The sequence below is a fragment of the Carassius gibelio genome, chromosome A23 (genome assembly GCF_023724105.1).
Source record: "Carassius gibelio isolate Cgi1373 ecotype wild population from Czech Republic chromosome A23, carGib1.2-hapl.c, whole genome shotgun sequence".
Taxonomy (NCBI): Eukaryota; Metazoa; Chordata; class Actinopteri; order Cypriniformes; family Cyprinidae; genus Carassius; species Carassius gibelio.
In genome coordinates, this window is record NC_068393.1 from 25,964,799 (window position 1) to 25,979,354 (window position 14,556).

Here is a 14,556-nt window from a genome sequence, read left to right on the forward strand (position 1 = left end):
TTTAGCCAACAGGACTTTTTCTATAATTTTAGCATGGATGTCATGTGTCTGAAATCACATAACTTCATGGGGGTGATTCCACAGAAAAGTGCACATGCACACACCCACAGAGTCATAGGTCATAAAAATATGAAAATATACATGGCCTTTAATTAACTCAATGAAATGTATTGCAGAATACAATGGCACCACAGCTTCAGGAAAAGAGATGGCAACAGAAAGAGCGAGAAAGAGAAAGAAAGGTAAATGGGAGAAATAGGAAGAAACTAAAACAATGGAATGAGAGTAGAATGAAGGGAGCTATTGCTGAGTACAAAGAGCTTGTGGAGGCTGTTCCCAGAGTAGCCCCAATTTTAATAGAATGGAGAACTTGAATAACTGACTGAATAATCCATTAATCAAATTGCTGCTTGCTGTTGCCTACATTGAAGTTGATTCTTTAAAATGTTAATACAGTGTTGAACAAATATTAAACAATTTAAATAGTTTTAAATTACTTCAACAAATAAGACACACAAATGAATCAACACAGTCAATATTCTTTCTTCTGGTGTAGTTAGAAATCCTCTTATGGATTTCAGAAAAGTCTAATGTGTTGATCTAATTTGTCAGATAGATATCGAAATAAACTGCATAATCAAAATTGCAAAAAATTTCCCAGATTACCCGAATTCAACCTATGCAAATTACACCGAAGCAGCCTACAATAGTTTGACCATACGAGCCATTTTCACAGGACGCATCCTTGCCAGGATTTCTATATTGCCTAAAATATCACGGTTTTGGCTGTTGGCACTGTGCAGATTAATTACTGTATAACATTCTTAAGAGCTACAGAGAGCACAGGAGATCACAATCATACAATGCCATACAATGATCTGTGCGCAGCGATGCTTCAAGTTGAACGAACAAACAAACACTTAACATGTATGTGTTTTTGCATTGCTTTGATCGTTTTCAGTAGATCTCACCTTCTCACACGCCACGATTGGTTGATTATGTACAATACATGTTATTGGTCAAACTACTTTGGATGTTTTAGGCAATATAGAAATACTGGCAAGGATGCGTCCTGGGAAAATGGCTTGTATGGTCACCCTATATAAAGAATACATTTTCTGATTTGTAGATATCAACTCATACATTGTATTATTCCATATTTTCTAGTGATCGACCGATGTATCGGTTTACCGATATTTTTCCCGATATTTAAGCATTTTTCCATAATCGGGTATCGGTTTTGTAATATCGTATTCGCCGATTTACGGCGCCATCTTGTGGCCGTTTTGAGATTTCCGCCATTGCAGCCCGGGTGTCTGAGGAGATCAGTCAACAACAACTCAGTGCACAGGTAAATATATGTTCTACTTGGTTTGCTTTAATTAATCAACTTTATTTAACATAACAGACATGCACAAATGAGATCTGAGACATAAATTCCTGATATAGTTAATTTATGCAGCTTGTTTCTAAACAATTGAGACGAACTCATTGAGTCACGTAGTGTAATTCATCATGTCCTGCCCCAATAAAGACGTATCTTTACATGAATTAAATAAAACAGACATGAATGAGTGCATGTTGAAAATAAAAGCGTTGAATTTAATTCTCTATCTGTTGTATTTGCTCACCATTAGTCTAGAAGAGAAAGTTTGTTCATATTGCTTAGCAACTGACGGATGATCTGGAGGCTTAAGCACGGCGACTGAATGAAACTTTTGACAAGATTATCTTGTTTAAACACCCTAGATTATATTATCATTTACTACATAACAATTATTTCGCTAATACACATATAAATATAGCCTACCGCTTTGTGGAAATTAATTATTTATTATCTCCATGCGCGATCGCGGTTGATTAAATTATAGTCAAACAGCACTTTGTCAGTTGGCATTTCATGATCTAACGTTAGATTAAATTTATATCATAAAATGCCAACTGACAAGTGCTGTTTAACTTTATATAGTCTCGGGAAAAAAAGTTCGTTCATATTGCTCAGCACCTGACTGGGTTGATGATCAGGAAGCCTCAAGCCAGCAGGGGTTCAGATAAAAAATCGGCAGCTGGCAGCAGGAAGTGGCTGCCATTGACAGCCGGAAGGCAGTAACTGACAGCCGGAAGGCAGTAACTGGCAGCCGGAAGGCAGTAACTGGCAGCCGGATGGTAGGCGGGACCTGCCGATCGGTGGGAGCCAATCAGTATCGACCAACGTGGGCGCAACCAATCAGATATAACTGCACCCAAACGCTTCAGTAATGGTTGCGATTGATCAAACGGTAAGTTCAGAAATTGGTCATCGGAGTAATTAATGTTTTTTTTTGCGTTGTAAGTTTGATTTTAATTGTTATCTTGGTGAACGACTTGGTGCCTACTTTGGTTTAATTGTTCAATGAAATCTAATTAGTGGTAGCAACGTTGTTTGTGTACCTTGTTTGGGGCCTATCGTTTGACGTACCATTAAATTTTAACGTTTGTTAGCGTGTTAACAGTCTATTGAATAATATAAAAGAATGTTGTTTGACTGGAATGATAGAAGATAAATGTGCAACACTAACCATATATTTTTGCATGTTAAGTCTTTCAGGAGATTGTGTGATATACATTAACTTAAGAGTTCTTAAAAGAAGAATCCCTTTTTTTTTACACTATTGAGGTGTGTTTTCTCTAATACTATGCATGTGCAGAACTGTTCTGTGTACCAGTTGAAGTTGTAAGCATGTGAATGCAAAACAATTTTTTTTTTTTTTTACTATAACTTTTACATTGAAGTAGCTTTTGTAAACATGCATTTAGAAAAAAAAAAAAAAAAAAACATTACTGATGTGCATCTTGAGACAAAACCATGGCATCGACACCTTTTTTTTTTTTTTTTTTTTTAATACCCAATAGTTGCCAGATGCTGTCCTGTTGGAAATTCTTCTTTACGTGATCCTGGAGGAGGGTGATGCTACATTAAGTCTGTCTTTGGTTTGTTCCAAATTCCGAAGCCTGCTGTACTGTATACAGACTCCTTTCGAAAGAGGGCACAATCCAGCTGGCTTGACTGAGTATTTTCTTTTACATATTTGATTAGAGGTTTAAAAAGGTGCCATAACATTACATTTCTCAGTTGCCATGTCTGAATGTTTATCTTTGTAATAATGCTGTTTTCATACTCCTCATCTCAATATACAGGTGGAACAAAATGGAGAACAAGTCTAAGCCATGTCAGAAATTCAACAAAATGTACACCCTGCAGACACTTCGAGGTTTACAACAACTGCTTACCAGGTGTGCAAATTATGCATGAAAATGTATTCACTGCTCTGTACATGATGACAAGATGCAATGGGAATAATCATTAATATGGCTGTGCATGCATGTCTACTGTTAATAAAGCAATTTAGGTATTAATGTCACCATTTTCTTATGAATAAAAAAATGCAGCAGCTAGAGTTCTTCCTATAATCAGGAAGTATGACCGGATTAGCCCAGTTCTGTAAACACTGCACTGGCTCCCTATCAAACATCGTATAGATATTAACATCTTCAATTTATATTAATCTGTTTCTTTTTTATTCGGAGGTCACTGCAGTCACCCGGATCGAGTACGTATCCAGACCAGATGGTGGATCGCACCTAGAAAGGACCTCTACAGCCCTGAAAGACAGCGGAGATCAGGACAACTAGAGCCCCAGATACAGATCCCCTGTAAAGACCTTGTTTTTTCTCCATTTTGTCACCGGTGGAGTTTTGGTTCCTTGTCGCCTCTGGCTTGCTTCGTTGTGGTCACTTCATTTACAGTGATATCATTGACATGATTGCAAATGATTCCACAGATACTATTTAAACTGAACCGAGCTGAAGGATGACTTCACTGAATTCAATGATAAACTGCTTTTTAAACTGACTACAAACTGAGTTTACTAATGTCCTTCTGCATTATTGACTGACACACTATTTTCCTATTTAATATTGTAAAGTTGCTTTGCTTTGATCTGTATTATTAAAAGCACTATATAAATAAACGATGCTTGACTTGACCATGTTGCAAGAGGAAAATGAGGAGAGATGCACATCCACCCTGGGTTTTACAGTGAGTGGTGCAAGATGCTGGAGAAGTAACTCCATCAGAACTCATCAGTTCTGATCTAAGTCTTGAAAATACCTCCGGATTGTTGTTAGTGATTCTGATTGATATTTTAGTCTGCTTGCTTACTGGATATATTTTATACTGTTTACATTGTAAAGCACGGACTTTGACAACTTACTAACCCAGTTACAAATTTAAAAGCTACTTTATACTATATATATATATATATATAGTTGTTTCTTGAAATACTACAAATATAACCGCAAATTATGATTTTAAATAAAGGTCCCTGAGACTTCTCTCTTTTCAGTCATTTGTGTATATAGCCTATAATAAATATACAACATACACCCAGTAATTGCCACTCTCGTATATAAATATAAATACAAATTGTTTTATTTCACACAAACAATGATACATGCATAAACATTCAGCTGGAAATTAACGTTTAGCAAAATGATCTTATTTCTTTGTTTATATTTGATCAATATTTTAAATCAAATAATATACAATACTGACCTTTATACTTATTTAAAAAAGTATTAAACATAATCATAAGCGTATATAATTATTTATTTGTCTTAGGACACCGGCAGCCTCCTCCAATTTCCGGGTATTAGCGACAGCTGCCATCCGGTTTTATTGGCAGCCACTTCCTGCTGCCAGTGACAGCCACTTCCTGCTGACAGCTGCCGATTTTTCGCTGAACCCCCTCTCCCTCAAGCAATGCCACTGAATGAAACTTTTGACAAGATTATCTTGTTTAAACACCCTAGATTATATTATCATTTACTACATAACAATTATTTCGCTAATACACATATACATATACCGCTTTGTGGAAATTAATTATTTATTATCTCCATGCGCGATCGCGGTTGATTAAATTATAGTCAAACAGCACTTTGTCAGTTGGCATTTCATGATCTAACGTTAGATTGAATCTAGATCATAAAATGCCAACTGACAAGTGCTGTTTAACTTTATATAGTCTCGGGAAAAAAAGTTTGTTCATATTGCTCAGCACCTGACTGGGTTGATGATCAGGAAGCCTCAAGCACGGCCACTGCATGACATTTTTGAAGGAAGCAGGCTTACAGGGCAGAATGCTGAAAGACTCTGTTTTCTACACTAAAACCTAGTTCTGCTTAACTGGGAGTAAATAGCTATGCACTCCTAAATAGCCCTCCCGCCCCCACCAATATGTTAGAATCATTTTTGTGCTTTATTTTTTTTACCTGTTTTTATTTTTTTACCTCATTAAAGCTTTTATTTTAAAACAAAGACACTTAGTAACAGTGCGCTTAAATTTTTTGGACTCAGACCCCTCTATTTATTTGTGTATAAATAGAATGTTTTTTTTTTTTTGTATGCAAGGGGGGAGTGATTGTTATAAATAAAATGTTTTTTTCAGCTCATTTGTGTTGTAATAATTGTCAGAAACAGAAGTATAACAGTAAATAAATATTGGTTCTGCATATCGGTTATCGGGTACATAAACATGCAAATAATCGGTATCGGTTATAAAAAACCAATATCGGTCGATCACTAATATTTTCCAAATGGTTTCTTATCCAAAGTAAATTAGAATAAATTCTATTACTTTATCAAATCATATATGGTACATATATACTGTACAGAGGCACAAGCATTACACAAACACCTGTTTGTATGAATAGATTGTCTTAACGTGACAATGCACATAATTTATATGGTTGGGGACATCGAGTGGTGCCCAGTCTGTAATCCATGCTGGGCTCTACACCTGCTGGTGAAGAGAAAGTGAAGCGCTGCAGCAGAGAGGAAAAAAAGAGGAACAACTCCATTCGTGCCAGTTGCTCCCCAGGACACACTCTCTTTCCTGAAAACAGGAAGAAGAGAAAATGACCTTGTATATGCTTTGCAGTTCTAGTAAATAGGGAAATAACTGTATTCCAACATTGTGGTGTGAAAGAAGTTTTTGTATACCTAGAGAAAAAGGTAAAAAGGCATCTCTCTTTCTTAATTTCCCCTCAGCATCCAGGAAGTGACCCGGGTTAAAAGAGTGAGGTGTCTCCCACTCAGACTCATCAAACAACACTGATGTCAAACTGCCAATCACAGCTGTACCCTAAAGAATACAAATGTTCATAAAGGATGAGTAGCTATGTACCAGCTTTAGTCTATTAATCAGTAAGTTTAAATCAGCGGTGTCCGATCCTGCTCCTGTCCTGCAGAGTTTAGGTTCAACACTAATTAAACACACCTAAACCAGCTAATCAGTGTCTTGCATAACTCCAGGAATATGGTTAGGAATCGTTCTACTATAAACGTTTGTGAAGGTGTGTTGGATTTGAGTTAAAGACATTCAGTGTTCAGGTTTACACTTCGTTCTATTGTACCTTTGGAATGGAGTATTGTCCTATCTGAGTGTCTTCCACAGTAGCTCGGGGCAAATTTAATGGGACAATATTTCCAATCCTCTGTATCTCATGAATGACTGCATTGGTGTAGGGCATGTTGTCTCTGTCTGATAAAGATGGCTGTCGTGATCCTCCCACAACACGATCAATCTCCTCCTGAACTCTGACTGAAGATACAATGTATTGACAGTCCAAGACAAAACTAATGGCGCTTTTCCACTGCATGGTACGACTTGGCTCAGCACGGCTCAGTACAGCTTAGTTTGCGTTTCCACTGCAGTTTAGTATCACTTTAGAGCAGGCAGGATTATTCACATGTTGCTATAGTTGCTCCGCTTCTACTGCCGTGACTCCTGAAAAGCGTTTTCATTCCGCGTCGCCCCATCTAGCTCTTCTGCTATCAGTAAGATGAATGTCTGTACTTCCTCAACAGACAGCGAAACAACCATTTTTTGGCTGTTAAAAAAAATGGATGTCCTCGTTCAAAACAGCTGCATTCAAACCTTCGCTGGCTGTGCTGAAATCTAGCAGTTCTGTTGTGTGTCTGTGTCGTTACTTCAGTGACGCAAATAGTGATGATTCTCTCTGGCCAATCAGATATCAGCAGAGTTTACACATCAAGTTTTGGTAACAGTACGGTTCACGTGGAACCTCAACCGAGGTGGTACTGAAAAAAGTACCAGGTACTGTACCCAGTGGAAAATCCTGCCAAAGCTGAACCGTACCGTACCGTACCATGCAGTGGAAAAGCGCCATAAGAGTGTGAGTATATACCACATTTTATGTGCACATGAATGCAATTTCTCACAGTAAGCTCTCACCCTGTATCTCAGGATATTTTATCATGTAGAGAAGACCCCAGTACAGAGTAGTGGAGGTTGTCTCAGATCCCGCTACAAACAGATCCAGAGTACAGATGCACAAGTTCTCCACATCAAACCCAGCCTCTGTGTCGTCTTTAAGCTAAACGACATGATAGAGAGGTATTTCAATTCAATAGCCATACAATATTATAACCACAGCATTCCTTCAACAGCACACTTAAGCCCCTTTCACACTGCACGTGTCTGTTGTGAGAGAGTTCAAAACAAAGAAGTTTGTGATATCCAGTTTGCAAGCACAAATGACTTAAGCTGTTAACTTTTTAAAAATATCTTAAAGGGGGGGTGAAATGCTATTTCATGCATACTGAGTTTTTTACGCTGTTAAAGAGTTGGATTCCCATGCTAAACATGGACAAAGTTTAAAAAATTAAGTTGTACGTTTGAAGGAGTATTTTTGCTCCCAAAATACTCCTTCCGGTTTGTCACAAGTTTCAGAAAGTTTTTTTCGAGTATGGCTCTGTGTGACGTTAGATGGAGCGGAATTTCCTTATATGGGTCCAAAGGGCACTTCTGCCGGAAGAGCGCGCGCTCCCGTACAGCGAGGCTGAGCACAGCCATTTCACTGATCAGAGCGATTCACTGATCAGAGCGAGAGCGTCGCGAAAAGTCACAAAAGAAGTGTGTTTTTGGTTGCCAGGTAGAGCTGCACGATTAATCGTTAAAAGATCGCGATCTCGATTCAGACACCCTCTCGATCTCATTTCTAAAAGACAACGATTCCCCGAGTCTGTTAAACCTTTGAAAAAAAGTCTTACCGGATCATTCAAATCCGTGCGCGCACTGCCGCTGACACAGAGAGAGCTCTTACCATGTTTGGTTAAGAAACATCTTCACAAACTTTTCAACTACACAGTATCTGTCTTACAGTCATTTATATTATCACAGAAATACTGGGATAAAGTTTATAGTTTAAATATAAACATTGATGTCTATATGGCAGCGATCAAAATATAACAAATCCCCTTTTGAAAGTACTGCGCTTTAAATAACGTTTGTGTCGATTGCATTGTTTCACCAACAGGTGGCGACAAGTGTCTTAATTTATTTGTCAATGAATTAATTTTTCATTCAAGAGAATCGTTCAAAAGTGCTGATTCATCCAGAAATGAAACAAGTGTAGTAGGTTTATGAGTGAGTCGTTGAATCAGTGATCTAAACAACTTTTTCATCATTCTAATATTAAAAATATAATATTAATATAATATAATAAATATAATATAAATATATTATATATACACTACCAGTCAAAAGTTTTTGAACCATAAGATGTGAAATGTTTTTTTTAAAGTCTCTTCTGCTCACCAAACTATATTTATCTGATCCAAAGTACAGCAAAAACAGTAAAGTTTTGAAATATTTTTACCATTTAAAATAACTGCTTTCACTTGAATGTATTTTAAAATGTAATTTATTTCTGTGGTGTGCAGCTGTATTTTCAGCATCATTACTCCAGTCTTCAGTGTCACATGATCTTCAGAAATCATTCTAATATGCTGTTTTGCCGTTCAAAAAAAACATTATTATTATTATTATGTTGAAAACAGATGAGTAGATTTTTTTCAGGTTTCTTTGATAGAAAGTTCAGAAGAACAATAATTGTGTGTAATAGAAATATTGTGTTATAAATGTCTTTGTCACACTTGATCAATTTAAAGAATCCTTGCAAAATAAAATAATTAATTTATATACTTGTGATAATGATAATGTTAATAGTAATAATAATAATAAAGAATCGTGCAGCCCTATTGCCAGGGCAAGACAACCCTGCACAGATAACCAAAAAAAAAAACAGCATTAAGGGACCAGTTTTTGTTTGTTCCCTGCATTTCGAAGATGCTTGTTTTACAAACAAGGCCCAGTTTGACGAAGGATTTTTGTATCATTTATTTCTTAAGGATGATGCAATTCCAACGAAAAAGGGTCACGATCGTGTGTTGGAATCGCAGGCGGTGAGTAAAACTGCTTAAAATATCTCTGCCTCCTTGTTAGTGCGTACCCTCCCATGCCGGAGACCCGGGTTCGAGCCCCGCTTGGAGCGAGTCGTTGCTGCTGCTGCTCTCGTTCAGTTTCAGCCTCGGGATCTGATTCTGGATCATAAATAAACGGCTGAATCTGACTGTTAGCCATGGTTTGTTTTGGATGATGGTTTTTTCCTCAAGATAATGTCAGAGCTTCCAAACGCTCTCAACGCAAAAGCTTACTCGCGCTCGTGATTCTTTAGCTCCGCCCACACGTCACGCCTCCAGTCGGTCGTGTTTTTCCGGGAAAAATCAGTACAGACTATCTTTCTCTTATGAATATAATAAAACTAAAGACTTTTTGGAGTTATGAAGGATGCAGTACTACTCTATAGGTACTCAAAATTAACAGGATATTGAGTGAAAACGAGCATTTCACCCCCCCTTTAAACTGTGTTCCGAAAATAAACAGATGTCTCACTGGTTTGGAACGACATGAGGGTGAGTTATTAATTTGATTATTGGGTGAACTAACCCTTTGAGTGAAAGATAACGTGCCTAGTGTTTTACACGTCAGTAAATTACACGACTAGTACATTACACGTCACATCCTGATGTCACGTGCCATTACGGGACCTTTACGGGTTGTGTGTGAATGCACGCACAGATTCTGGGAAATAACAGGTAGTGGGAATGAACAGAAAACTAATGATCTGGGAACAATTAACTGTACATATTACCAGTGTATTATCCTGAATCTCAGTGTGAAGGGGGCTTTACTGACACCTGCCTATGAAAGGGTCTTACTTTTTCCATCTCGGCAAGGAAGCAGTCAATGTAGTCTCGAGGATTTGATGGATCATAATCCACTCTGTGTGTATTTACCTTCTCTCTAACAAAGTCAATCACCTTTTGCCACAGAGCAAACATTTTTTTGTGTGGTCCAGGCAGTAGCCGCATGAGCCATGGAAACATGTTATACAGCTAAAGAAAGAAGAACAAAAAGCAGATGAGCAGTGAAGATGCCAAAGTATGGTGCCTGGGAGAAGACAGTCGGTTCACTTCGTTTTGTCATGGGAACGTGATAATATGTCATGGCCACAAAATATTAAATCATGGGAACGTCATATTAACTCGTGGGAACGTCATATTAGCTCGTTGTTATGTCATATTATGTTGGGGCGACGAGATCATAATGATGAGATAACATCCTTATGTTGTGGCCTCGAGATGCTATGTTGAGGGAATGACATCCATTTCTTCTGATGTTAAAGGAACGACATGTTTTTCTCGTGGCCATGAGTTTAATGCGTAAACAAGTCATGGCCAAAACAAAAGGATGTCGTTACCTCATCAAAATGATCTCTTGGCCACGACATATTATCACGTTCCTACGAATTATTATTTCGTGGCCACGACAAAACTAACTGAACCAACCATGGTCTCTCCCGGGCACCGTACCAAAGCAATGAAAATTTAGGTTAAAATGCTGAAAATGTTTACTTGAACGCTGATGCTTCCTTCCAGATACATAGCCTCATTGATGTTCTTCAACATATTCTGGAAGTCATTGTCACTGTACTCAAATCGATTACCAAACACAAGCACACAGATCACATTTGAGACAGCATTGTTTAGCAGGATTTGAGGGTTAAAGGGTCGACCTGGAAATGTTACCATAACTGTGATGTAATTACACCATGCTTGTGTTTATAGAATAACAAACAATGTTAGTCAGTTCTTTAAATTCCACGTACATACCATTCCGTACATACCATTCTCACTTGAAATGACCTCATTCAGAAAGCGACATTCAAGATGTATAGACGGCTCCAGGCTTTTCTTTCCCAATCCAAAGTTTCTAAGAGTTGAGAGTGCAAATCTCCTCTGATGTTTCCATTTATATCCACTGGAGCTACCTAAACCTGTTTACAACACATTTAAATAAGACTTTTGCATTTCCTACTTATCTTAATAAATTCTTAACTTATCTTGATAAGTATACTGATTTCAGGATTTGGAGAGAACATTTAAGATTTTCTTATTCTCTCTTATTAAATTGAAACTACCCCTTAAGTAATTCGATTTTCCAAATCTGACCTTTGTCTCCAAAGACGTCGTAAATCATAGGTAACATGGGTCGATCTACGAGGTTTTCGCCTTGTTGTACATACACTTCCTTTACTCTTTTGTACCCGTTCAACACAACGATTCTTAGTCCGAAAAATCTGATGCTTAAAACGTCTCCATATTTTTCTGCAAACTTAAAGATATAGTTTGAAAATAAACACATACTGAATAAAATACGGTTTAATTTCAGTACACTTTCATCTTCGCAAAGTGGACAAATGAAATGACCGTTTACAAGAAAACTAATTGTATTTACCTTTGCCAACTGAAGATGAATTTTCTTGTGATCGATATGATGAAGGTCTCCAATAATAGGTAAAGACCATGGTCCAGGAGGAAAGTTTTTCGGCACTTTATTTCTGATATAATCGCTCAGGAATAAAAACATACACGAAAATATAAAAATAATCTTTAAATCGATCCATTCGTAAAGATGAAGCAGGTCCATGGTGGAAATGTTTTGGATTGTTAAGGCTCCGTATGTGAATTAATTAACTTAAGTACTAATTTATAATCGAGAATTATTTTTCACAGTTAACATGGTCCACTCGTTGCGTTGTCTGATTTTGGTGTCCTTGGACTTGGCACAATTTCACGAACTACGCAATTATGGTGCCCATAAGGAGACATCTGTTCAGTTTTTGTTGAGGTAACGACATCCATTTCTCGTGGCCACGAGTTTAATCAGAGATTTCTTCATTAAAATTTTATTTTGAATAAAGAAATTATTATTATTTATGATATAAAATATTTAATTATTAAATTTATCATAGTAACCATAGGCACTGGCTGCCAGGCTGTATTACATGCGAAATAAATGTTACATAATATACATAATATAAAATATGCCTACAAGACCTTTTTTGTCCATCCTACAGTCTTGTAAGTCCATTAACTGATCGTCTTTTCCCCTTAATATTTGTATATTATTATTATGTTTTATCATGCTTTATTGGTTATTTATTATGGGTTTTTATGGAGCGCCAACGTCCCGCTCTCTCTCGTGAAGCCAATAAGGACTAAAACTGTAATTCATCGACTGGCTGCTTGAGGCTGGCTCCAAAAGGGAGTCAGTCCAATAGACTCCCCATGTTAAAATGCCCAACTTTACAGCAGAAAAAAAACATGTTTAGGCTACAGCCTGGTGCAAAAAATGATTTTGGTCTAAATAGCTAATTTTGCCCTTCATGACAACTGTGAATTTTTTATAACTCATTTAAACATTTTCGTGTTTCTTTAGACATAATTAAAGGACAAATGGAGTCTTTTAACGCCTCAGATGTAAAGTTATTCGCTGTCAAAGTGACGCCAAAATAATGGGAGTCAATGGAATGCTAACAGCAGGTGGGGGTCCGCTAGCCAATGGCGGTGTCCAGTGCTTCAAAAAAAAAAAAAAAAAAAATGAAACCCTGCCCCCCTGTCAAAAACACACTTCAGCGACGTCATGGACACTTCGTCCATGTTTTTATACAGTTTATGGTTTTTATATTCGTTTATTTAAAAAAAATCCATTCAATGCAATCTCTTTACTTAACATTCTGAATACTTTTGCAAATAATAGCTTAGGCTAGTCCAATAAAGCTTTGATTATGCTGACTGGAATTTTAGCTGGAATGCATTTTAAATGTAACATATTTAATTTTATTTCGGCTAATAGACAATTACATAGTGTTTTGTTGAGGAATAAATCATTCACATAGTTTCATATATAAATTGTATCAATTGTATCATATATAAAAAGTGTTTTTTAGCAAAACTTTAAAGTCTGAAAGTACAATGTCCAACATATCTCCATTATGTTATAATTCATTTGACAAAAACAAAAGGAAATAATGTATAAAGTACAAGTACTTTAAAATATTATACTTCTGATCAGTGATGTTCGTCCTCAGTTTTCCTTGTTTTTCGGTGCAAATGTCTTAAGATCCTTAAATCAAGACATATTAACTTGAAAAGAAAAATGACATAAAATAAGAAGTCTTGTTTTTAGTTGATTAATTAAAATGATGTGAGTTTATGATTGAAACAAGAACAGATATTTGCCCATGGGCTTAGACAAATGATCGTAATTCAAAAGGAGTTCTGTTGACATATCTGTCAAATACGTATTGGAATACCATACTGAGATCAGATCAGGTATCATATCCAATTATACACAGACGTTAATCAGGTTAGATGCCTTATTGAATTTAACATGGATAACAACTTGGCTGTGAGTAATAGACTGCCAGTCTTTACATTGCTACACACTGTACAAAGGCTGTAGATGTTGTAATTTTCACAATTAAAACCATAAACCATAAAAGTTTTATGGTGTTTTTGTCAACAGTTTTACAGTTTCATTCCAATAATTAAATATAGGGCTAGCCTGACTAAGGTCCATTGTAAAGCATAAAATATTATACAGTGCATCACAAATGTATCAAATAATTGATCTAATTTACATTTTACTGAACAAACAGTAAAATGCGATTTCATTTTTTCCTTCCTCTTTGGAGTGGTACAAGCTCTTGGCGCATAAAGTATATCTGTAAAGTTGCAAAGACTAAAGTCTCAAACCCAAAGAGATATTCTTTATCAAAGTTAAGACTGCCATGCCCCCACTAGCATGTCTACGTCATATATGTGGAAATATTTGCATAATGCCGCCCAAATGTTAACGTAAAGAAAGAAGGCGTCGTTTCCATAACCGCAGTTAATATTGAAGCAGCCATGTCAGGGAGATGCTGTGCGATCTAGGCGAAAGCAATAGCACTTTATTTAGCCTTCTGAAAGTAGATGCATTTAGGAATCTTTAATATTAATTACAAAAGAACAGCAACACATTTTATGGATAACTGTTTTGTGAACCTAGGAGAAGAGGTAATTCTGACTATACTATGACAATCTGGCACTTCTGAATCAGCTACTGCAAGTATGTTTTGTTATTAGTTTAATTAAATATTTGCTATTGACTGTTCAAATCCAGAGTTTTACACATCACACGTGTGTGTGTGTGTGTGAGAGAGAGAGAAAGACACAGAGAGAGAGAGAGAGAGAGAGACAGAGAGTCTTAACCATCCTGGCTTGTGTACTGCAAACACATATGAGCTTCATCACTGTGTCTG

General features: G+C 36.8%; 1 protein-coding gene and 1 long non-coding RNA gene across 4 annotated transcripts; one reads left to right on the forward strand and one right to left on the reverse strand.

Moving 5' to 3' along the window:
- Window positions 1-1,243: 1,243 nt before the first annotated feature.
- LOC127944764 (cytochrome P450 2J2-like) lies at window positions 1,244-12,029 on the reverse strand. Of its 3 annotated transcripts, XR_008150428.1 has the most exons (10): window positions 11,706-12,029; window positions 11,420-11,582; window positions 11,095-11,244; window positions 10,823-10,983; window positions 10,127-10,303; window positions 7,299-7,440; window positions 6,457-6,644; window positions 6,044-6,185; window positions 5,103-5,936; window positions 1,244-2,005 (listed from the first exon to the last, which is right to left on the reverse strand). XR_008150428.1 is itself a non-coding variant. In XM_052540996.1 (9 exons), exons 1-9 carry the CDS (start codon window positions 11,895-11,897, stop codon window positions 5,761-5,763), a joined length of 1,491 nt encoding a protein of 496 aa, XP_052396956.1. In that variant the 5' UTR covers window positions 11,898-12,029; the 3' UTR covers window positions 4,478-5,760. The 3 variants fall into 3 exon arrangements, 2 of the variants coding, with proteins under 2 accessions (XP_052396957.1, XP_052396956.1); XM_052540996.1 differs by lacking the exon at window positions 1,244-2,005 and having other exon boundaries at window positions 4,478-5,936; XM_052540997.1 differs by lacking the exons at window positions 1,244-2,005; window positions 11,420-11,582 and having other exon boundaries at window positions 4,477-5,936; window positions 11,706-11,919.
- LOC127944766 (uncharacterized) lies at window positions 2,041-4,253 on the forward strand. Its single transcript, XR_008150430.1, has 3 exons — window positions 2,041-2,279; window positions 2,893-3,273; window positions 3,568-4,253. It is a non-coding gene; the product is annotated as an uncharacterized LOC127944766 (long non-coding RNA).
- Window positions 12,030-14,556: the final 2,527 nt, after the last annotated feature.